The sequence below is a fragment of the Gobius niger genome (assembly GCF_951799975.1).
Source record: "Gobius niger genome assembly, chromosome: 1".
NCBI classification, from domain to species: domain Eukaryota; kingdom Metazoa; phylum Chordata; class Actinopteri; order Gobiiformes; family Gobiidae; genus Gobius; species Gobius niger.
Genome location: NC_136852.1, coordinates 24815181 through 24840362, shown reverse-complemented (window position 1 = coordinate 24840362; position 25182 = coordinate 24815181). Strand labels below are relative to the sequence as shown.

Genomic DNA, 25182 nt, shown 5'->3' with positions numbered 1-25182 from the left:
CTGTGTACGGTTTGTCCGCATACTTGCCTACGGCTATTTGCGGTGAAGTGTTAAGGTGCCACCATAGATTTAAGATGGAAGTGCCACGTACAAAAAGGGGGGTGGTAAACTACTTCATTATTGCGATGGCATGTTCATGAAGACATAAGTGCACGGCAAAGGTATGGGAGCGCAGAGGTGAAGTTACTCTGCTGTTGGCCTGGAGCAGGGCTGTCAGTGGCCCCTCCCTGGCCCTCGGGTGGCTGTCGTAAGCGTTAGATGCTGCACCGTGGGCTGGCTACTTGGCTCACACCGGTCCAGAGCTGCCGTCTCCCGGTCAGAGGGCGTCAGTGCACCCATAGACGCATCAAAAAAAGTCCGCTATGAGCCTCACACAGCTAGCGATAACACACAGTCATTATCACGCTCCAGTAACTTGGCTCCAAGCTCTGATTTGAGACGTGGACCCAAAAGAGTGGAGGCGGACACAACGGGAAAGTTCACCACTGTGGGCTGGCCCCGGTAGAGCCGACCACACTGCAGCCGGCTTCCGGGGACTGAGGGGCCGCAGCGGCTGAAGGCAGACCGCGGCAGCTCCGGGGAGAAAGGGGCGAAGACGCACATCACCGCCGCTGCTGCGAACTCATCTCTCGGCCACTTTCGACATGTCAAGAAAGCTGCAAAGGGCTGAAATCTGCGCCGACTGCAGTGCGCCAGGTAGGATTCGCGTGAATAGAGGAAACCGAGCGATGCTTTGGAACAATACGCGGACAAGGCGAGCGTTTTGGGACAAGGGCCCGGCCTCCTGTCACTGTCAGAGGGTCCAAGGATCAGGAAAGCGGCCGGGGCTCCCCAACTGCGCTTAGGCCCCAAATAAACACAGCGAATATGCGTGTAATCTCAGCGCAAAGGCTTTTCTCTGGTAGCAGTTCAACACTACTGTGCTCTCGTTCAGAGTTTGTTGCCCGTGCATTTATTTCAGTGCCAGACTTTGTAAAATGTGAGTATCGCCTTGTCGAGCAAAGCCGTTTGTTTTGATTTTCGTGACTGGGGGGGGGGGGAGACTTCTCAGCAGATTAGCATAGCCGGCTAGCAGAACGAGATGGTTTTTATTTCTGGCACAGATGAGATTTGTAGTAAACTTTTATCCAACACGACCTCTGCGTGTGCTTTACCTCCGCTGTTAGCGACTTCAGCCAGATAGACTGACGTAAAAACCAGTGAGGCTAAGTTAGCTACGGCGTTAGCTAGCTAATCTAGCTAACTTTGGCTACATAAGTGATTAATGCTAAAAGTGTCATTTGCTAACAGGCGTCCTGTCAGAAACCCTGTCGTCGCTTCGCTGTTTCCGTATAACACAACTGTACGGCCACAGCACGTTTGAAGCTAACCTGTATCTTGCAATAGGATTGGAACAAAATTCATAATGGTTTAAGTGCTTGGGGACAATTCATAACTATTCATGAAATAATCCAACAATTTGAGCCTGTATGTTCGTCAGTGGCCAATGTTTTTTCCATTTCTCCCAAGAAACTTTCCCCCCGAATGCCCTCAAGATATATTTCGCAAGTGTGACAGCAGTTCATTGCTCAAACTTTCATTCATGTGTAGCTCACATATTTGTAAAACAGCTGCTCTCTTCACAGCTGCTCCCAGTGGCAGTCTGTGCTTAGGAGTCCTAAGCCTTTGGGTCAAAGCCAGCAGTGTAACTCATGGAATAGCTGAAATAGTTTTGGTTGTAAATTTGTTATTGTGCGGCTGCATGTGTCCATCTATAACTTGTATTGTTACTTCTTTTTTTTTTTAACACCTCCACCTACAATGGCATATAAACATATTCAAACATCCTTATTTTGTCAATCCCTTATGTATACAGGTTGGTCTCCTGACGCTCAGTGTAATTTGCAAGAGTCACCTGTTTTAAACATATTAGCACCACTAGATTTTTTTTTTTTAACCTTCGCTTTCTCCTATGCACACTAACAATACCCAATTTATTAAACCATGAATTGATTGATTCTTTTCTTTTTGCTATGGCCTCTACATTAAACACTTCCTCAGGAGACGTGCACACACACGCAGTGAATTCTGCAAAATGCTGACCTAGCCGCCAGTGGTGACAAGCCGCCTCCCTATAGTCCCTTCCACTGCTCACTGTGTGTCTTGATACAAGGGGCTAACTTGATGGCACTGCCACAAAGGACGATTGATAACACACTGTTGAGCCAAGCAGCAGGAAGTTTTAATTGTATGCCACGGCAGTCTATGGTTTATGGTAACAATGAATCATGTCATGTCTTTATTAGGCTCACATGCGATGGCATTTGGAGCTCAAAATCTTGCAGCATGTTGTCAAATTCTGTGCGTTTTCCACTACGTCGTCCATACAATGATACTCAGTGTTTGTCTGGCATTTGACTCATTAGCCTGTTCCAGCTGCAACGGATTTATCTATCTTTTTCAACAGATTTAAAAAGCTGTGAAAGCTAGTGCATAAAGATGATGCATGTTGTCTATACTCTTGAAGCATATGAAGTCTAAACTGTGTCTTGCTGCAGATTGCTGCTATTTAGACCTAATAGCTTAATGTTCAATCTTTAAATTGAGCCAAGTAGATTGCATCCCCTCTGGGCTTTCTTAATGTTACTCTAAACATTTAGGAATTAAGTTGCTGATGCCCAGAATGAAATGGCTGCCTTTCTCAAAACCATGCCACAGTCAGTGCATTTGTACTATACTCTTAGTCGACAAAAACTTTGAAAGATCAAATATATCAGTTGATGAAATTAAAACTTGTGTCAGCTCAATAATGTCAGTATTCTGGGTTATTTTAGCTCCATTAATACCATAAGCCTGGACTGTTTATCCCAGCCACAGACTAATGCCATGGTAGATTGATGTGTATTTGGTTAATTCACTGCTCATCAGGGTCCCCCATGACCAAGTCCGTGACCCGTCGTCACCCTTATCACCAGTGAGTCACCCGTGTCAATTCTTGCCTATAGCTGCCTGTTGTCTTTCTCAAATGAACTATGTTGGCCCAACAACTGTATGTTTTCTGCAAACATTGTAAGCTAAGACGGTTGCAAACTTTGTGCCTCCAGCTTGTTTTTTTTACCCCATTACCAACCCCTACTTGTCCTAACAGCATCAATCGACCAAATCTTGACTACATAAGGTACAAATTTGTATTTATCTAACCTGTTCCACAACCATGGATTCAGGTCTTTGTAATAAAAGACATTTATTTAGCTTTTGTGGATTGTGGTGGAGATTGTAAGTAGTTGACCTAAACAGATTTTTGCTTCTTATTTTTAATCTGTCACAGAAGCAGAAATTAAAAATAAGTAAACAGCTGTTGAGGCAGCGTTGTTGTCGAGTCCCAAGTCACCTCATTGTTTTGAATCCATATTTGAGAAAAGTAATTTGCCTAATCTTAATCTTGGGGGCATTGTATATTGGAAGAGCTAACAAAAGAGTTACAATTATGATTGTCTTGCATCCTCATGTAATTTTAGGAGAGAAATAATTAACAAGTGTACTAAAACCACCAGGCTTTCATTTGTGGTGACTTCAGCCTAAAGGAATACAGTGGATTGTTGTCTGATGCTAGTCAGTGTTTTGTTTATAAATCTGCTGACACTCCATTTGAGTGCTATAATAAATATTTGGGTCACTACAAATCACAGGCCTAAATGCCTACAGCGGACTGATAAACCAAACTGAGGTCTTGACTCGCAAGCAGTTTTAAGCAGTTTATAGAGAGGCTAAAGCCAAGGCTAGTCAGAATATAAGTAATGGGAATATTCAAAGTATTGAAGTTGAAAGTTGACAGATTAAACTATATTGTGTTTGACTGACTCCCATGAATGTATAGTGAATTTAATATTCTATGTGGCCATACCGCCTTTGCGATGCCCAATCCCGTCAGACCTTGGAAGCTAAGCAGGGAAGGGCCTGGTCGGTACTTGGATGGGAGACCGTTTAGTAACACCAGGAAGCCTAGCGAATGTAGTGAGTGAGTGAGTGGTTGCCTCGCTTCCGTCAGTCTACCCCAGGGCAGCTGTGGCTACAATAGTAGCTTACCACCACCGGGTATGGAGTGAATGAATAATGCAATGTAAAGCGTCTGTGAGTGTCCAGAAAAGCGCTATATAAAACCGATGCATTATTATTATTATTATTATGTAAATAATAACATGCTCCAGTAATGGTAACCAGTCCATTTAATTTTTGGTGTTTGGGTTCTTGATATTCCTCTTCCTCTTATACCCTCCCATTTCTCTGTCCCCCTTCAGACCCCGGCTGGAGCAGCATAAACCGAGGCGTGCTGATCTGTGATGAGTGCTGTTCGGTCCATCGCAGTTTAGGCCGCCACATTTCCATCGTGAAGCACCTGAGGCACAGCGGCTGGCCTCCCACACTGCTGCAGGTGAGCACTGAGCAGCAAAAAGCCTTTAAAAACACACTGCGCCCTGTTTATCTAAAACAATGCGTTAAATGAGATTGTGGATGCGCTGCCTTGGGTAAAGATTTGCACAAAACCAGCTCAGCGAAGGAAATGCAAATAGATTTTTTTCTCACTGGCCTCCCCTGCAGCATTTTCTGTCATTGTTGCAATCTGGATGCTATTCTCAGTAACTGTGGTCTTCTTCATCTATGTTTGCATACTGTAATTGGCCTTCGCTCGCATTGTTTGGACCAAATTGCTGGGTTTTTAAACGTTTACATAGTCTAGCTTACAAACAACTTTGTGCAGCATGATGAAAATATCGTGAGAACTGTAACAACATCTAGTTGCTCTAATATGACTGTCCATAATAGCAAACAAACTCTCCATATTTTGCTTATGTTCACAGATGGTTCAGACCTTGGCCAGTAATGGAGCGAACTCCATTTGGGAACACAGTCTGCTGGACCCTGCGCAGGTGCAGAGTGGTCGTAGGAAACCCAACCCCCAAGACAAAGTCCAGTGAGTATACTTTACTATTACTACTCCTGCTGCTACTGCAGCTACATTGTGTCTCTTTCAGGGGGCATGGAATTATTGACTATTTTTCATGGACACAGTTATATTACTTGGTGTGTTAGCATAATGGCTTTGTACCAATGCAGATTAGAATAGTTTGAACTCGATTTTCTTTTATTGTCCTTTGGACAGTTTTAAGTTTGCAATTATTCTTTCTAAGAGGCTTTTGTATAAGCTCTATTAGTATAATGTACTTTGCTTCACTACTTTCAATGTCTCCCTCACAGCCCCACAAAGTCAGAGTTCATCAGAGCCAAATACCAGATGCTGGCGTTTGTGCACAAGCTCCCCTGCCGAGACGATGACGGCGTCACTACAAAGGACCTCAGTAAAGTGAGCAGCACATCTTTTGCTTTTTACTAAATTGCAATAACATTCAAGGGAAATAAATGTAGACTTTTCTTTATGATTTCAGTATCAGGCTGATAGTAACTCATAACAAAACAGAAATAGTTTAAGGTGTTCTGAAAACTTTCTGAACCCACTGTATAAGCACTGATTTAAAGCTTGTCAGTGGAATTGGTCTCCTCCTCCTACATCGTTGTTAAACCCTCTTTAGCAGGAAGTGTGGTGAATGATGCAGCAGGATGTAATAATTATCTGTGTAGCATGGAGCTCCACTGTGGCTAATAAGCGGATTCAGCCCATTGTGTGTCCCGGAGTACAACTTTAATCTTCCCAGCTCTCACCCACGGTTTACTCATCTGCCCCTCTCTCTCTCTGTCTCTCTCATTTGTTACTCTTTAGCAACTTCACTCGAGTGTACGAACAGGCAGTTTGGAAACATGTCTCCGACTCCTCTCCCTCGGTGCCCAAGCCAACTTCTTTCATCCGGTCAGTTTAACAACAGCAAAAAAACACTTGCTAAGCCACTTGGGGCTGTTATTAGCAGTGGTGTTAAGGCGCCCCTCTGCGTCAGGAAGTGTTGTGTGACGTTTGTGCTTGTGACCTTGCAGGAAAAGGGCACCACCCCCCTCCATGTCGCAGCTAAGGCGGGCCAGATCCTACAAGCAGAGCTCCTGGTGGTGTACGGCGCGGACCCAGGAGCGCCGGACCTCAACGGGCGCACACCTATGGACTATGCTAGGTACTTGTCACATCTGAGATGGGTTACATGAGTTGAAGACATTTCACTCAAATGATTAGTCGACAAAAGTGAATAACATTGTTCACATTTACATTTATTTGATGACAATGACTTTTCACTGTTCACTATTGGCTTGAAAATAATTACATCCCATTAGTTGGACTTTCTAAGGAAACATTGCCTATTACTTGTTGTTTTTTAGGCAGGCGGGCCATATAGACTTAGCAGAGCGTCTTGTGGAGTGCCAATACGAACTGACGGACAGGTTAGCCTTCTACCTGTGTGGCAGACGCCCAGGTGGGTCTCCTTCAGCGACAGCTCCTCCTCCATCACGAATACAGAACCACTCTTACCCTCGTGTAACTGCTTTTGTCTCCCGTTGCAGACCACAAGAACGGCCATTATATCATTCCTCAAATGGCAGACAGGTAAGTAGTTTGTTTGGATCCTTGGTTTGAGCGCATGGCATGGATTAACTCTGGTTTTACTTTACGACGTTGGCCTCAATCTGCAGTTTCTCTTCCCACTGGAGTTATTAGATAATCCCCTCATTACAATTTAATGCTCTGGCCATAGGGTGTCTCCAAAATATATATTCCCATTTAGCCCTTGTCTGCCCCAGTCAGTATTGTATTTCTGTTGCTAATTCTGCTTCCTTAAATGTGAACTTAAGCTAAAAGTTTGCGCAGAGAGACATAAATAAATCAATTTCAGCATTTCTTGGCTCAGCTCTTAGCGAGTAACTTGAAGAGAACGTGTACTGCATTTAAATGAACCAAATAACAATTTCTTACTCGGGTTGTTTGCACATCTGGGCTTGTCATCTCACTCCACCTGCATCTCTTTTTTTTTTTTTTTTTTTACTTTAGTAAATGCTACTGCTTCAGAATAACAATTGCAGTGGATTTGTTTGTTGTGGCTTTTCCTATCCCTGCTCCTGTCCTGTTTTTTTTTCTCACTTGGTTTCTGTTCTCTCCGTTTTGCTGCGCTCGGTGGACCAGAGCTCGTCCTAAATGTCCAACACAGAGGTATCTTCACTTTCTTTCATACTTCACTGACGTCTTTTTTCTTTTCTACAGTTACAGCGCATTTTAAATTTCATATCTATTGATTTTTCCTTTCTACAATTAACATTTTACCTCAGCCAGAAGCTACATCGTGGCTAAGATCCATATTGATTCTCAGTTAAGACATTAAAATATGCTAGGGGGAAAAAAAAGTTCAGTCTGATTGCGTGGTCTACAATTTCTGTGGACATTTAGAACATCCTTTGAGCATTCAGGTATCTGTTAGGTGTGCTTTGAAGTATCTATTTTCCTCCTTTAGAGTACCGATAGTTATGAGTCAGTGACAGGGAGAGCATGCCATAGTTACTGAAATATATTCTACTCTGACTCTTAAAATTTTATACTGTATGTACCTATGGACTTTCCTGATATCTACAGTTGTGCTTAAAAGTTTACATACCCTGGCAGAATTTAAGATTATTTATTTTTTTGGTACATTTTTTAGGGAATATGAAAGATAATACAAAAGTTTTTTTATCACTCATAGTTAGTGGTTGTGCGAAGCCATTTATGGTGAAACAACTGAGTTTACTCTTTTTAAATCATAATGACAAAAGGAAACTACCAAAATGAACCTGAGCAAAAGTTTACATACCCCAGTTCTTGATACTGTGTTGCCCCCTTTAACATCAATGACAGCTTGGATTCGTTTGTGGTAGTTGTGGATGGGCCTCTTTATTTCCTCGGATGGTAAAACTGTCTATTCTTTTTGGCAAAAAGCCTCCAGTTCCTATAAATAACTGGGCTGTCTTGCATGAACTGCATGTTTGAGAACATGCTGCATTCATCAATTTTGACCAAGTTCCCTGTGCTTTTGTAGCTCACACATCCTAAACATCAGCGATCCACCTCCGTGTTTCACTGTAGGAATGATGCACCGTTCATCACAGGCCATGTTGACTCCTCCAAATGTAACGTTTATGGTTATGGCCAAAAAGTTCAATGTTGGTTTCATCATTCCAAATATTGTTTCAGAAATGTTGAGGCTTGTCTCTGTGCTGTTTGGCATATTGTAAGTGTATACTTTGCCGTTTGGGAAGTAATGACTTTCTTCTGGCGACTGTCAACAATTTAATTTTTTTTAATTTTTTCGAGAGTCCTTTATTTCAGCTAAAGTTATTTCTTGTTTTTTTTTTCTTTTTCTTTATCACCAGGGTATGTAAACTTTTGATCAGGATCATTTTGGTAGTTACTTTAGTCATTATGATTTAAAAAGCGCAACTGTATATCATTTTACTGTACCCAATTGTACCGTGTAGATCCAAAGCAATGATTGTGTTTTGTCTATTGCTAAAATGACCCACCACCACAATGCCGTTTTAGGGCCACATGAAAAATACAAATCTGAAATAAATAAGTAAAAAAAAAAAAAAAAAAAAAAGAAAGGCTTTATTTTATGGGAGTAATCCTCTAAATCCACTCTTAAAGAGTAAAAACCTGTGCGAAAAAAAGTAGTTTTCGAACTAATAATCTTAATAACTAAGGGACTACAGTTGAAAACGGGCTTTATAGCTAAAACTGGTACATTTTCAAATATGTTTAATATGCATTGCCCAAATAAACAAATATAATGAACAAATAAATGAATAACTGGTTAACCAAAAGTTTATCTATTTACGTTAAAGCACAGCAAGATTCTGAGCATTTTTGAGTTCATCATTTTTGTTTGATATTTGGATTTTTGACTAAATTGAGCAGAGAGTGAAGTCATTCAGCTTGCACTCACTGGCCACTATCGCACGAAACTTCCCACCCCGGTTTACTTAGCCTAACAAACTAACCACCAATGAGTTCAATCTCGCAACTTGTTTTCTCATATTACCCCGTTTATGTCTCTAAAACGCTGTCGTACACCACAGTGTAAAGTAGTGCTTAATTTCCCTTGTAGCCAGTAAATCCTCTCTCCACCTATTTTCCAGTTCTTCTTTCTGCCCCATCACTCTCTTTCACTCTGGTCCTGAGGGCACTGACAGACTTTATTTTTATCTTGTAGTTTGGATCTCTCAGAACTGGCCAAAGCTGCCAAAAAGAAGCTTCAAGCGGTAAGTCCACTACAATTACAGCACACGTTCAGCATGGTTGGAACATCTTGTTGCAATGGTTCCGCCTTGCCTTGCAGAGACTGAAAAAAATCACTGCTCTGTGTATACATTTCCTAATATAGCAAACATTAAAATCTGAAATATTTTTAGGTTGCTTCTTTTGTATGCATGAAGATATTGAGATTAATTATGTATAACAAATTGCGGTGTATTTCTGGCAGCTTAACAACCGTCTGTTTGAAGAGCTGGCGATGGATGTGTACGATGAAGTGGACCGCCGGGAAAACGATGCAGGTAAAACCTTTTGTTTTCCCTGAACACTGTTGCTTACACTCTGAGCTGAAGACGCACTACCATAAAAGATCACTGACTCCACTCCGACTGCCTGGAAGAGATACTAAAAAAGGCAGCCGTGGTTTGGAGAGCAGAGTGAAAGAGCGAAGGAGGGAGGAGAGAGAGAGGAAGTGTCTAAAATCCTTTCTCTCCTTTCTCTCCTCCTCCACAAGTCTTTTTGAGTCTCAATTTGAGTCTTTTTCCCTTCTCTTTGCTCCCGTTCTGTTTGTATTGAAAAAGTTGTCACCGACCCGAAGAACTACAGGTAAGTAGCAGGTTCTGTCTGCACAAAATAACTTTTGTGTGCACATTCGGGTTATTTTTTAAAAATTGTTTGTTTCCTCTTTTAGACAACACTTCGGAATATTGCAATAAATTAACATATTTCTTGCATTTAAACCACTTGGACATCTGCTTTTTCCTATGTTTCTATTCTTAGTTTGGCTCACGACCCAAAACCACAGCACTTTGGTAACAGAACGCAGCGCGGTGCCATTTTTACCAGTCAACCCCGAGTACTCTGCCACACGCAACCAGGTAAGACCTCTTATAGAAACACTACAGGTTTTCAGTTGTTCAGAAAGATGGCTACACAATTGGAAAAATACATTTCTTGTCGTGGTGTGTTGCTATGAATAAGACCATAGTACGACTTTTTACTAGGGTAGGAAAGCTATAACCCAGCTTTGTGTGTCTGCCACACTCCTTTGTTGATCCCATTTAGACAGAGAAACCACATGTCTCTGCGCAGTATAGTACACTGTTATGACATAAACTTGCACACTTGGAAAAAAATACCCGTGTGGCTGCGTTTACTTTTCGCCCATTGGACAGTTCACTGTGGTCAGCTACTGCAGACTATTTATGGAAGAGGAGAAACACTTTGAACTCTTTACTCTAGTGGTTCAAACTGTGGTAGGCAGGCTGCTTCAGGAGGTGCTGTGTAATGTTCAGTTTGAGAAGCACTGCTCTAGTTTCTTGTGAATGAAACGATTGTGATATGCAGTTCAACTTTACAAGTTTCTTAATGCTTTCTTGCTCATGCAATTCCAGGATTCATGTGTGAGATTCAGTGTGTTTGAGTGGTGTGTTCTTCTGACTGTCATTTTCCACTCACCACAGTCATCTCCAAAAGCACAAAGTGGGGGCTGAATCGCATTTGTACACGATAAAGCCAGGGTTAAAAGGCTGTGCAATATGTAAAATCTGGAAGTTTTAACTTTGCTGCCACATCTCCTTCTTACAGGGCAGACAGAAGCTGGCTCGGTTCAACGCCCGGGAGTTTGCGACGCTCATCATCGACATCCTGAGTGACGCAAAGAGGAGACAGCAGGGAAAAGGTCTCAGCAGCCCTACCGGTGAGCAGCAGGGGAGGGAGGGAGGGAGGGAGGGAAGGAGCGCAGGGAACAGATAAAAAAAACACCCAGTGCACTGTACACATGGAGTCACATTAAGAGCGTTTGAATAGTCAAAAGATTACAGCCTCGAGCCATACATTGCTCATACCTGTTCCAGAAATTATACTTGGTCCAGATCTTACTTACCAGTCTTACTTAATCTCTGTTAACTTTAGTACTGTGTTAGTTCTGGTTCTCACCCGTTTCTCTTGACTTAACACTTATTGGTTGGCCTCTGTTTTAGTCCTGAATTAGTTCAGATTTATTTCTGCCCCAGGTGTGAATTAAAACTAGTTCAGTTTGGATTGAGATAAACCTGTATTAGAAAAGCTTTAATTCTGACATTAGCTGTATCTAAAAGCAGCTATATATACTGTATAGAAATAAGATTGATCGTTATTGAACCTCTTCCCAAAGTTACTGCTTCAGGACAAGGTAAAATGTGTGCTACCAGTTAAGTTATAAGAATGAGATGTACACATACACATATTTTGACAAAACCATGTTGCTCCGTTCTGGACAATGGTCACTCTTGGAGACATCACCGGCCTGCTCCCTTCAAACAAACAGTATTTTGCTCAGTACAGTCTCTCTTTGTCAGACCCGTTGGACCTGGGCATCGAAGACGACGACCAGCACGACTACGACAGTGTTGCCACGGACGAAGACTCGGACAGCGAGCTGACCACACAGAACAACAACAACACGCAGCGCAGCAACCGGGCCAAGGTAAAGGTACTCTCTTTCACTTCTCTTTTTCCACTTACACGTACATAGGCCTGAACAACACTAGATGCATGTGTGGTGTTTCTATCCCCAGCCTTGGCTAGTCTTTTCCCTACATCAAACCGCCTGTCCCAGCATGCATTGCAGGGAGTGGCTGTAATAAGGGTTGCAGCATAGCTCGTGAGTGACATCACCAGCTATTCCGGGCTCTTGTTAGGAGGCCATTGTTCACAGAAGGAGTGAGAGGAGTGTGTTGTGGAAAGGAAGAGGAGGCAGAAGTGAGAAGTAGAAAACAACTGCAAAACGTTGCCTTTTTTCAAATTCAACATGTGGAATTTTGACCTACAGTATGTATGTATCAATAAACTTCCTGCCCAAAAAAAACCCAGTTCTGTTACCCATATGAAGTAGTTCAGCACTTCCAGTTTATTGAAAATGTATTGCTGAGGGTAGTTCCATTCTAAATATAGACACAGTATTCCTAATGGTATAAGTTGTAAAATGGGTGTATATACTGCGGTTGAGGTTTTATGAGGGTGAGGGAAGGAGGTTGTTATTGTTACCCTGGTTAGTGGGAGGGGTTTGAGCCTTGGACTCGGGTCACAGGAAGTGTGGGTGGACAGTGCTCTGTGTGTAGACCCAGCTGCAGCGCTGGCATCCAGGCTCCAGTCAGCACTTCCTCTGCCCTTCGTGAACTCTTAAGTAAAGGACACGTGGAAAAGCAAGATAAAAAATGAACCCCAAGTCTTACGGTTCAATTCCACATGAAGCTGTTAGTCGAGCTGTGAGTCAGCAATGTAATCTGATTTATTTTAACTGATCACTGGCCTCAAGTATTGGCCTGAGGCGGTTTCATTGACAGCCAATTGTTTTTTTTGTTTTTTTATCATAATAGCACAATGTTTAGAGTGAAATTGGGAATTTGGACAGAAAAGGGTGAAGGAGTGGAAAACTTCTCTACTATATTTACTCCTTTTACAAAAAAATATCTGAACTCCACATTGATCGATATGATTTTTTTCCTTCCGGCTAGCAGTTAGCATTTGACATCACTCATCAATTAAAGGTGATCTAACAGCTCAAAATCATTACAAGTTTAGGCAGGGTGTAAATCGATAGTTATACAGATGACATTTGTTTAAGATGAGTTTTAGTCGCATTACTGACCTGTTGCAGCCCTAAAGAGGTTTCTGAGTTTCGGCACCGCCATTATCTAAACTATGCTGTCACATGATTCACGTGAAATACTTGACAGGTATGTACACCAGCTGTGTGTTGAGTGCTCTAAATAGTGACATTTATTTGCTTTGCAGTGGTGGTTAGGTAAAAGTAGAACCAAAAGAATATATCTTACTCTATCGTCAAACAGGTCACACAGACTTGAAATAATAAGTCATGTCTGTCTTATAACTATCTCTTTGTTTCTGTATGTCCAGAGTATGGACTCTTCAGACCTGTCAGATGGACCTATCACGTTGCAGGAGTATTTGGAGGTGAAGAAAGCCCTGGCCTCGTCTGAAGCCAAGGTCCAACAGCTCATGAAGGTCAATAACAACCTCAGCGAGGAGCTCCGGCGGCTACAGAAAGAGGTATGTCCCAGACGACAGCCAGTGTGTGCTGGAGACGCATCCTCAACAATCAACAAAACAAAAAGTGGATTTACATTTTAGAAAGATGTACAAGCAGAGATTTAAGACCAGGGAGAGTTTTTTCTTTTTTTTTCTTTTCACTTCATCATTTCACCTGTATTTAGTGCATTGATTGTTACACATTCTCAGTACATCACTGTATCCATCACGTGTCTGTCATTTTTGTAGTGGCTGTTGTAATATACTTTATTTGACTTACAGAAGTATTTTCACATTCACACCTACGGCAGACTCACAATATCAGTGCTTCAGACAGGCTGAGCTGTTTCCATCCATTTACTTAATGACAAACATGAAAACTAATGTAATATCAGTTTGAAGCCCTCCCCTTCCTTTGTGACTGTTCCTGCACATGTCCCCCTTCTGTTTGTTGTGTTAACTACACTCAACAAACGTTCATATTGAACACTTTGCTTTTGCTCCAGTTTTCTCAATCTCAAACCGTTATACTGTATAACAAAAGTGGAAACTATTTGCAGACGCACTGTACTGGCCGTGCTAATGAACAACATGCAGCTTTTCTTGCAGTATGATTAGTGCTCTTTGGCTCTAAATTTGTACAAAGCGATTGAATTGCTGCAGGTATTCAAGTCCGATTAAGTTTGATGCTTTAGAAGGGTCTTCAGATGACTTGGTCTGAATGGGCTGTAAGTGTTTAGCTTCATAAAAAAGCACTCCAAACATTACCACTGTGGTAAAAACTAAGAGCAAGAGCTAAAGTGCTGTTTATGATATTGTTGTTGAGTGTAAGCTATGAAGTTTTGATGCCTGTGTTTTGACCTCAGCTGACCCCTCCTCATGTCCCCCCCTTCACCCTCCATCCTCACCCTGCTCTCCTGTAGATCACGCGGATCCAGACAGAGAACAGTTCACTGCGGGGGGGCCAGCAGGCTGGGGGTCCAGCGGGGCAGGGTCCGGGGGGTCCCGGTGGAGGAGGACAGTGGGTGGGCAGTGGGGGGCGCACAGGGGTGACTGTCGGTCTGACTGTGTTTGGTCCAGCCACAGACTCCCATGGCCGGTCTTTGTCTTCTTCTGTGGCCCCTCACTCCCATCACAGGCGAGACAGACAGGCTGTGTCTATGTATGAACCAGGGGCCGCCCCGGGCCCCACCCATGGGCCCCCTGCACTGGACTCCCTGTCAGCGCGCCTGCAGCCCCTCCACACGCCCAGTGTAAGTTAGACCCCAGACTACCGTTGCCCTGCCTGCTGTAAGCACCTCTGAGCAGCTCTGCCACTGAATCTCCTCTTTCACCTCCAAACTTCCTCTCTCTGACGCCATCTTTCTTTTTCAAAACTCAGTTGTGCATTTTTCTCTCAAACAGCTCACATTATGTTGGATTATTTCTTGCACTTGCAAAACAAAACCCCTTAAAAGATGCGCTGGGACAGAGGAAGTGCAAAACGGTCTCCTGACGGACTCCAGGCTGGTCTGTTGCCTGGCAACAGCTCTGATCCTCATCTTTAGTGCTGCATCTTTGACCTTTAACCTATACTGTATCTTCATTTTTTTAAACGTCAAACTTGGCTCGTCTGAGCTTCTAATACCACTTCATGAGGCTTTTATTACACAGAATACATGTGCACACACTGCAGCAGATGATAGTGCTTCAGATCAATGCTGTTCATTCAAACCTCAGAGCAGCAGTCATATTTCCATGTACACCTCATGGACATTAAGTCGACTCCACATCGTGTCTTTACTCACAGATTTACCTGTTTGTCTGTTTCTTTCTGTGTTTCCCACTGTCCTCTGCTCTGCAGCTCAGCCGTGCATCCTCTGGATGTAAGCATCTGTCTGTCATTGTCTGTTTCCATATCATCTATGTATCTAGCACTGTATCTGTTCATCACTTCTGCTTCATTGGCTAATACTGAATCAACATTAGTGTTGATGAGAAGCTGTGCGGCTTTAGCTAGTGTTATTGCTGGGTAGAGGTAGAGGCATGGAGGCCTGAAACAGTGTTCAATCGATCTCTATACTGTTGCCACCATGGCCACTTCAATATGATGTCACTTGTTTTTAATGTGTTCTCTCTCTGCCCCTTCTGTTTTCCTTCATGTTAATCTCTCTCTGCTCCGTACTTCACGTTCCCCCCTCTCTCTGCCCTCCTCTGTCCCTCTGCCGTTGACACTGTCTACAGATGAGGAAGGGAAGCACAGGAGGACCAGTGTCTTATGGAGGCCATCATCTGTCCAGCACAGCAGAGATGGGCCGATACATGGTGAGCACTTCCTGAAAAGTCAATTCTACGAGCATGTGTAAAACATATCAGTCTACAGTTTTTCCATCACGTTGATCATTTTTGCAGGTGCCTAAATCAGAGAAGCACGGCAGCGGCACAGACAGCGACTATGACAACACGCAAACATACGACGTCTCGCTAAGGTTAGATTCAGCTGCCATAGTTGTTTGTATGGGACCTCAAACTATGGCAGATGTCTTAAAAAGTGCCTTGTTTTCAGTATGGGCCGCAGCAGTGAGGAGGAGGGCCGCGGGGAGTCTGAGGAGGGAGGAGGTGAGCTGGGAGAACCTGACCCCACTCTGCCCTGCACTGAAGACGTTATCCTGAAAACTGAACAAGTGACCAAAAACATCCAGGAGCTGCTGAGGGCCGCGCAGGAGTTCAAACACGACAGGTAAGTGCCAGACTGATAATTGCTGCCTGTCTCTTCATCACAACACAAGGAGGAAAGTCACAGGGACTAACACCTATTAACTTCAGTTGGAGACCTTGTCCTCAAAGCTGTTTATAAAAAACAAGTCTGTATTTATTTGGAAATACCTCTGTGCTGACTAAATTACTGTTTTTCTGTACATAGCTTTGTTCCATGCTCTGAAAAGATCCACTCCGCCGTAACGGAGATGGCCTCCCTTTTCCCCAAAGTAAGTGACTTTGTTTAACTACCCTAAGCATATGTGATCTACAGATGTCTTTGAAACACACAGAAGTGTAAAATTGTGTTGGAGTTAGTTACACATACATAGCTTGTCGTTTGTAACTTTGAAACTTTCCTTCACTGAAAAAAGTTGAAAGGCTTATTAAATGTGCTTCAAAAATACCCAGTGGCAGCAATTACGTGATAGATCACAAAAGAATAGCTCAGAGATGTTCACGTTTATCCCCTCCTGGAACTGCCACCTTAACGTGGTGGAGGGGTTTGAGCACTCGATGATCCTGGGGGCTCTGTTGTCGGGGGCTTCGTGCCCCTGGTAGGGTCTCCCATGGCAAACAGGTCCTAGGTGACGAGTCAGACAAAGGGCGGTTCAGAAGCCCCTAATGAGAGACCAACAGGCCCGGTTAGAATCGTGAGGCCGTCCTTCTGTGGACCCACCACCTGCGTGTGATTTGGGCAGCTCCAACAGCTGCCCCCACAACCCGGAAAAGTGGAAGAAAATGGATGGATGGATGTTCACATTTATAAGAACTATATAGAAAAATATGATATTAAAAAAGAATTAAGTAGCTGGTTTACCTTAATAAATCCTTTCCGTAGGTTCTGGGGGTAATACAAGTGTTAATGGGATGATTGGGGGGTCTTTCATCTCCCCTGGTGTCTCTGACCAGAAAGCCACTATTGCAACATTCCTACACACTAAAGGAATCACGAAGAAGAAGCTAACGGGCAAAACTAACTGCGGGCTAGCGCCACTTAAACAGTATTTAGTGTAAAAAATTATCTCTTTGTCTTTTCTTTCAGTGTAGTATTTACTCTCACGGACAATTAATGAGTAAAAAAACGCAACATGCTACGACATCTGCAGTGGTGCTTATGGCCTCGAGGGCATGAGATACTACTGCTAATTTATAATAATTATATAATTTATATTCATGGTTTTAATATGATCAAGTCAAACCAAAGCTCTAGAACATTTATTTTACTCTGAAACATTTTATACAAAGCAGTTTACAAGCTGCGGCACTGATGAAAACGTATATACCTGTAAAAACTATAGGCGGACAAAAAATAGACAGTTAAACGCTTAATTAAATAGAAATGAGAGCATCAAAGCCTACAAACTAAGCAAGGTGAGGGAAGACTTTGCTGTATGTTGAAAGCACTAATGTGAAATGAATTGAACTGAGTCCCCAACATGACTCCTGTATCTCTCCTGTATCCCCTGTAGCGTCCGGCTCTGGACGCGGTGCACTGCTCCCTGCGGCTGCTGGCCTCCAGCGCCTCGCGGTTACAGGTAGAGTGTCGTAAAGCGGCCCCCACGGATCCCGGGGCCCCCGCCGTGGACTACCAGCTCCTTACACAACAGGTCATACAGTGCGCCTATGACATCGCCAAGGCTGCCAAACAACTGGTCACCATCACCACACGAGAGAAAAAACAGTAATAACGTGGAGTAGCTATTAAGGATCGAAGGGCTTCTCAAATGTGGATCACACGAGGGATTTGTACACACACGGGTGCGAGAGAGGGGAGTGGTCAACCTGTCGAGATGGAAGATGGATGACGGTTGGACCAATGCAAAGAGAAAAACCACTACAACGCTAGTTTACAGCAAAGGAAGAGAAAGCGGAACGAGGGCATTCAATTTTAGTCGACTGGAAACCGTTAAAACTGTGATGCACCAAATCAAGATAAAAAAACAATGTTGCACAGAGAACTGGAAACACTATTTATTTTCTGTCTTCCCCAGTTTTGGAAGGAATTTTCTACTATGAAACGGTTGTCGATGGAGACCTGTCTTGGCGCACTCCTCTCTCCCTGCTCCCACTCCACCGGGCCACCCTCTTTCGTGCCACAAAAACCCGTCCCAAAACCCGGATTTCTCTCAATTCAGAGAAGGACCCCATGTAGCGCTACACTCTACTCCTCGCCCACCCTCCCGTCTGCCCCCTTCAGGCTGTCGCTGGGAGGGTTAGGAAAGGAGCATCTTCTCCAGTGCCCCCTCTACTGGTGGAACACAGCATGATCCGGCATGTTTTCATTTCTCAATGTGTTTTTGTTTTGTTCTTTTTTTTTTTTTTTTTTAAATAAGCAGATGGGCGTATGTCTGCCCTGCTGAGGACAAGCATTACTGACTCACAACACTTACACTGGATTAATTATTGTTCTTGTTCATCCTATGTTTTTGTATTGATATTTTATTGTTAATTTGACTTATCTATGTTATCTCCGACGTCTCGCTCAGTGGAAGCAGGCGACGACACACCCGGGGGAGGGGAGGGTTATCATTCACTTCACTGCGAGACGGTCCTTATTTCTTGCGGTTGGAATTACAATGAAGAGTTACAAAGTTGCCAAATGTGAAAACGAGGCAAGTTCTGGCCACGCTAAAGGCCCCTGTTTACTCGACAATATTGCGTGGTCTCTTTTTAAAACGTTTTGCTTGAGTGGACAAAAGCCAGGCGAATCATCTCAGAAATCACGTTACCTGTGCCAATAACATGCAAATAAGCACTATATTAAGATCTTTTGTTGTTGCACTCAAATGTATTCATCTCTATTGGGGAATCTGTGGTGGACAGCGGCACAGTGTCTTTCTCTAAGGAGGTGGACTCGTTCGTAAGGCTCTTATACCTGGAACACTAAATTGCCATGAATAAATCAATAAATGTTTCCTTAAAATAGTCACCCACAGCCTTTTTACTTTCAATTTCGGGAGTTCAATTTTGTAATATTAAGAAACACTCTATGAACGACCTTCTGAGAATGAGGTTAATCATGAGACGGGCTCCTTATGTGGCCTCTTGTTGTGTGAGAGCATTGGGAACAAATACTTCAACAATAAATCTCCATGTTTTTTGTGATGCGTCGTGAACTTGATAAGTTCAGTTCTATTTTCGATAGTAGCCATTTTTTTTTTTTCATTTTCTAAGTGTCTTTTGGCTTTAGATTCGGTCTTTAAACAGTAACACCGCGCTTCAATTCACTTTTCCAGCACATTTTCTCCGCTCGTGTCTTTAGCTGCGAGCGTTCCAAAAATCTAAGTTACCTACACTTGAAACGACAACTTAAGCGTAACTTCTTACCTCCCCCCCCCCCGTGCTTTTACTGTACTGAAATTGCTTATGTGCCACTTAGATGGGAGACGAATGTTCAGATTGTATCGTTTTGAATTTTGGATGCCTTGCACATGATCGTCGCATAAAACTGACCACTTAAAATGTAGAGAAAAACAAACAAACACTACAACAGAAACGCCGGTAGCCCAGTTTCTGACAAAGCCCAAGTTGCTGACAAATCCTTTTTGGGACCCAACTGAATATGAATGGCTATAGATTTTCATTTTATGCCATTACTAAGCTTATAAAGGTTATGGGTGACACTTTGTAATTACTACACATTTTGTAAAGTGTTGGTAAATACTTAGTTCATAACATTTACAAAGCTTTCCTAATTGTTCATAATTTATGAATGCCTAAGCAATGCATATTGTGTGTCTGGTTAAGGTAAGATAAAAGGTTACATGTTCTGAGCAATAACAACCACTATTTTTGTGCTTCTAAATGATTGTAATGTGTTCTAAATGATAAATTAAGTATTTACCAAGGCTTTGCAACTGTAACTTAATATTGTGTAGTTATTATAAAGTGTTTGTTTATACAGTAGTTATGTTTGAAGAGATACAGGTATAGTGCATGTTTAATTGTCAGCTCAAATAGGCTTCAGGCTCAAGGTGTAACATCCACTTCAAACAATAGAAAAATAATATCTATGAAAATGACATTAGGTGTGGTTAGAGATACGAAAATTGGGACATAAATTAGCCAATCCATTCTTTTGATGTGATTTGATTGTATAGTTTATTTATTTTTATATCGAGATAAGCAATTTTCCATTTGAAAGGACGCAACTAGTTCTGACTGGTGCATTAATGATACAATGTCTGTCTGTCTTGCTAAATGCTTTGGGTGTCAGGATAATAAAGCCTGAAGCTTCTTTTTAGGCGTCGCACTCTTCTCATCTCAATACGGACGGTTTCAAACGCACATCCCAGAATTTCATGGACACTCGATGGTGCCTCTCGTGTGAATGTTTAAAAATGCGTGATCAAATTTTCAGCACATACTGTACTTTCCAGATTTTAACAGGTTTTTGTTTGTTTTTTCTTTGGGAGACTCAACAACTGGACCAACCTTTCCACGAAATAGAACGTTTAGATTATTTGCAGCCAGTCAAAGCGGAGCCACTGGCAGTGCATTGTGGCCTGTACTGGCATGTTTCAACACTTTTGGGAGATGGGAGATCTATCTTTTAACAGATAATAATGTATAAAATAGAGGAAGTAAAAGACTTACTGGGGGTCAATTGTAATGTAAACTCATAAGCTGTACATTTGTAATAAAAAAAAATAAATCAATGAGTTGTTTGTATTATTATTTGTGCTCTACAAGTCAGGGGCAGGATTGAATCATCTTGCGGGCCGGATATGTCCCATGGGCTGCCCGTTGGACACCCCTGTTACAGGACATTCAACTCGGAAGCTCCAGGTGTTTTAAACATGCACTGATCTATATAATATAAGGACGGGACAAATGTAGGATTTATTTCATGTCGACAAAGGAAAATATACAAATCCTGCCTTTACTTGGATGATTTTCTGTTCCACTACTTAATATTCAGCGACACTTTGTGAAGTTGAAGTTTTATTTTACAACAAATCTTTTCTCTTTTAACTTGGTTGCATTCACTTGGAGTAGCGTGCATCTCTCATTAAAACACAACACTAATGCACTGTTTAAACCTCACTATATCCACCAATATTCTCCTTTAAGCAGCGTCTAATCATTCAGCTCATTTACATTTTTGTACCATTCAAAAGTACGTACCACAGCATTGCTTAAAACAGCAACATACACGTCTGTAGCGTAAAACATTGTACATAACACACAACATTTAAGCAGCTAATTCGAGAAAGTTTTTGTATGTGACTGTCTCCAATCATATTAACAGCCCCCGAGCGGATAGGAGTGTATAAGAGGAGTGTTCTTGTCGAGAGCCAATATAAAAATGCCCCATTGTTGCGCATAAAAACAGTCTGTGATGTTCTTCTATGGATATTCCTCTGAGCTGGAGGAGCTGGGCAGCAAAACACACTCCTTTTTTCTACTTCTCTTGCGCCTCTTTTTGGCCAAGCGCAACCTTCTGCGGATCACATCTGTAGGGCATAAAATGTTAAAGCAAATTATTCAAAAAATGTTTATGTACTAATAAACCCTGGCACCGGTTAATGGTAGTACCTACAGTAAAGCACTAGGTGGCAAACACCAAAAAACACCCCAAAAGATTTATTGATTACAGTATGTTTATTATATTACAGCTTTTGTGTACCTGCCACGCTGTCGTAGTCCTGCTGTGGGTCGTGCCAATACAAGCTGGTCCCTCTCCTCCAGTGTTTGTAGAGGCGCGTGTGGAGGATGGACAGGGTGAGGAGGACCAGGAGGAATCCCAGGGCCCCCGCAGCCCACACCGCCTCATCTGTGCGGGGCGTCCTCTGAAAGCCGCCCCTCACTCCAGCAGCAGCAGCAGCAGCAGCAGCAGCGGCGGCTCGGCTCTGGTCTCCTGCTCCTTCACCGCACTCACAAGGTTGATCCACTTTGCACTGACAGACGCCAAGATCACCGGGTGGCTGGGAGTTGGGCGAAGAGTCCGAGCCATTTGATTCACTCTGTTGGGGGTTTGCACCGTTGTTCACATGGTCAGCTTCTCTTTCTTTTACATCTATCACTTTGTTGTCTGAATGAGCAGCAACATCAGCTGATTCACCGCCTTTGTGATTGGCAATCGCTTTAAAAACGTTACTCCTCCTCTTGCTGCTTGATTTCTGTAATTGTACTTCTGGATGTATCACAGGAATATTGTTGGTTGTAGTCCGTGAAATAGTTGCGTTTTTAGGAAGTGGATATTCTTCTAAACGGATGCTTTGATCCACAGTACTCTGAGAAGAAATCGTTTCTAGCAGTCCATTGCTTTGAAGATTGTGGATTACTTTGCTGGTCTGATTGCTTGAAATCTTGGGGGGGTTTGTCGTTGACCCTATAGCTGCCCTTTTCTGCCTTTCTTTTATTTGTTTTCGGCTTCTTGATTGAAAGTTTGAAAGCAGTTGTGTCTTCTTCTTGTCTTCTGTTAGCGATAAGATGGTCTGCTCACAGCATTCCATCAGAGATCCCTGAGAAAAGTCAGATATTAAGAAAAAAAATATCATTAACATATAATTCAGTAGATGTAGAAATATTATAAACCTTATTTACTTTGTGCTTGTCCTGCTCCACGGATCTTGTCAGGAAAAGGTTGTACTGATGTTTATGTGCTCTTTCACCAGCATTTATTTTACTTGAGGCGTTGAGCCAGTCGCATATTTCAGACGAAGCTGCAGTGGATACCTCCAACGTCCGACCCCAGGACACTAAGGCTACGGGCTGAAAACAGAACGTAAAAAGTAAGACATCATGGCGCCCAAAGATCCATTGAAAGATATCATATAAAGCTGCTCTCAAACCCTGCTTTTGTCCAGGTTCTTGTGGGGTGTGAGGATGTAGTCGCTGATGCAGGATTGTGCCAGTGCAGACAGAAGCAGGCGCTCGTCCAGAGGAGAGCAGGGATGGTAGAGCAACACTGTAGCACCACGCTGGACAACACATGAAAATAATATGAACATGCACTGCGTAAGAATTACACTTTTTTTTAAAATGTTCTTGCATTCTGACTTACATGCACGTTATTGAGCCATCTCTGCGGGGGGCAGAAGAGGTACTCGCCGCTCTCGGCACCCACTGGTCTAAACGCACCACTAACACAAAACACATGCACAGAGTAATTAATGTAAGCAGGAGAAAATCAGAAATGCATTAACAGCACACCTGTTAGGAATGGAGTGGTTGAAGGTAATATGTTGGTCCATGCAGGTCAACTTGGGAGGCTACAAAAGGAAAATGGGGTTAGCATGTTTTAAACATAATAAAAATAATGTAGAAAAAAAATATGATTTATAGCGTTCTATTGCAGTCTTTACAAGTTGCGACACAAAACCATTTACATTTTGAATTGTCATCAGTTGTGCAGCCCCAGTTATTACATGGTAGTTGCGTATACCCATCAATCTTTTCATTTTAGGGAACACCCGTGTTATCATTGGGTTCACAGGGCCAAAGTTTAGGGAAAATTCAATAAAGATAACAGTGAGTAAAATGTGTGTTTACTCACCTCCACATCATGCACTGTGTCCACACTGTAAAGTCTCTGTAGATAGATAGAGACAGAGCAAACTTCCCATTAAAAGTTGTGAAATTTCCTGCTCAATTCCACTGATTCTATTTTGAATTTTCATATCTGTAAAAGTTCAAGGAAGTATATCTCAGTAATATGTGATCTTACACTACCTGAGATTTTGTCCACAAAGGGGTCGGACAATCCCAGTGCGCTGCGTCTTTGGGGAGGTCTGTATCCAGCAAAACCTGTCACACAATCAGGGACAATAAATCAAGGGTGAACAGAAGGAAACAAACGCTGTGATCGCTTTACTTTTCCATTGTCGCAGCCTGACCGCGGAGACTCGCCCAGGCACAGGACCAGACCGACCCAAAACGCCGCAATAACAGTGACACTCCCCGGGAGGGTTGACATGCTGGTTTCCACACATTTAAGCGTTACCAATATTAATCACAATATGAGTGATCATTTCTGGGGTTGATCTTGGAACCCCTTAACATGTAGGACGAGGACTATACAAAATAGCTTCAGCTCCAGAAAGGTCTATGAATGGAGCCAGGATAACCTTAGTAAGAACACCATATGGTCGCGTTTTGCGGATTAAAATACTGCTAAAGACGAGACTTTTAAAGGGAAAGATTTCAGCTTCATCTCTCTTCTAACTCCGATGATCAATGAGCAAAGTAAACTACAAGCTGACAACTTTTTAGATGCATTTCAAAATAAGAGCGTAGTTAAGATAATTAACTACGAGCAATGTTACAATAATGTCATTGATATAATGTACACATGTCTTTTAAGTCTAGAGTAATTTTATTTATGTCTATTATCTTTAATTGTGTGTATTGTGTGATTTTCAAACACCAGTGGGACTTTTATTTTACAGACTTGAATCTTACTTCCGCTTTTGTCGTGCAGCGCGCAACGATAGCCGACAGAGCACAAAATAGTGATTTTGTGATTAATTTGTGTAACTATTTAAACAACACAACCTGCTTTTAAACACTTTTGGGCATCAGTGCAAATATATATCCCCAAAAATATATGGATTACTTTTTTATGTATTATAGCACGATATTTGAGTACACTTTATTCAACTGGTCTTGCAGGTAAAACTTGCACTACCTGTTGTCGCAGGTGAAGCTGTAGCACATTCAATAAAGTTATACTTTCAAAATAGAATCCTGTATTTTTTATTCTACAAATGCCCCCATTAGTAGTCCTTTTACTTCATTACATGAATGATATAGGCGGATGTTGTAATATCTACTGCTTGTTCATTTAAAGGGGGGGTATTATGCAAAATCGACTTTTTCAAGCTTTACATCAGGGGTGGCCAACCCGCGGCTCTCGAGCCGCATGCGGCTCTTGGCCAATCAGAGTGCGGCTCTTTGCATGATTGGATATGTTTAATACAATGCGGCTCTTTGCAAAATAATTGGTAAATATTTCCCATAAACTGTAACAGTCTTTGACCAAAAATCCAACCATCGTCCTACAGACCCTGTTTCCATCTCTACATGAATGAGAGTCCGTATCTCTCTCCTTTTCGAGGCGGGGTGTAAAAGGAGCCCGTGCAGCCTCAGTCACAGCGGGATGTAGGTTGAACAACAGGCAGGCAGATCGTGGCACTAGGATTAGCTTTTGTGCTTTTCAGATTTCTGATCAGCTACTCTTTATTTGATGTAATTTGGCCACATATTCACAG

At 42.5% G+C, this 25182-nt stretch overlaps 2 protein-coding genes across 6 annotated transcripts; one reads left to right on the top strand and one right to left on the bottom strand.

The window, feature by feature from the left end:
- The first annotated feature begins 311 nt into the window (after window positions 1-311).
- git1 (G protein-coupled receptor kinase interacting ArfGAP 1) lies at window positions 312-17662 on the top strand. Of its 5 annotated transcripts, none has more exons than XM_079577639.1 (21): window positions 313-696; window positions 4278-4411; window positions 4839-4951; window positions 5236-5341; window positions 5756-5842; window positions 5965-6095; window positions 6298-6392; window positions 6481-6523; window positions 7097-7123; window positions 9156-9204; window positions 9426-9498; window positions 9977-10074; window positions 10784-10895; window positions 11536-11663; window positions 13097-13249; window positions 14152-14481; window positions 15452-15532; window positions 15620-15696; window positions 15774-15947; window positions 16131-16194; window positions 17437-17662. In XM_079577639.1, exons 1-21 carry the CDS (start codon window positions 645-647, stop codon window positions 17650-17652), a joined length of 2343 nt encoding a protein of 780 aa, XP_079433765.1. In that variant the 5' UTR covers window positions 313-644; the 3' UTR covers window positions 17653-17662. The 5 variants fall into 5 exon arrangements, with proteins under 5 accessions (XP_079433766.1, XP_079433765.1, XP_079433764.1 ...); XM_079577638.1 differs by having other exon boundaries at window positions 11536-11669; XM_079577640.1 differs by lacking the exon at window positions 7097-7123 and having other exon boundaries at window positions 312-696; window positions 11536-11669.
- Window positions 17663-21239: 3577 nt separating this feature from the next.
- Window positions 21240-24131, bottom strand: tp53i13 (tumor protein p53 inducible protein 13). Its single transcript, XM_079561172.1, has 10 exons — window positions 24040-24131; window positions 23787-23966; window positions 23645-23719; window positions 23469-23504; window positions 23126-23184; window positions 22977-23055; window positions 22765-22893; window positions 22508-22684; window positions 21597-22434; window positions 21240-21423 (listed from the first exon to the last, which is right to left on the bottom strand). The coding sequence occupies exons 2-10, from the start codon at window positions 23886-23888 to the stop codon at window positions 21317-21319; spliced, it is 1602 nt and encodes a 533-aa protein (XP_079417298.1). The 5' UTR covers window positions 23889-23966; window positions 24040-24131; the 3' UTR covers window positions 21240-21316.
- Between the last annotated feature and the right edge of the window lie 1051 nt (window positions 24132-25182).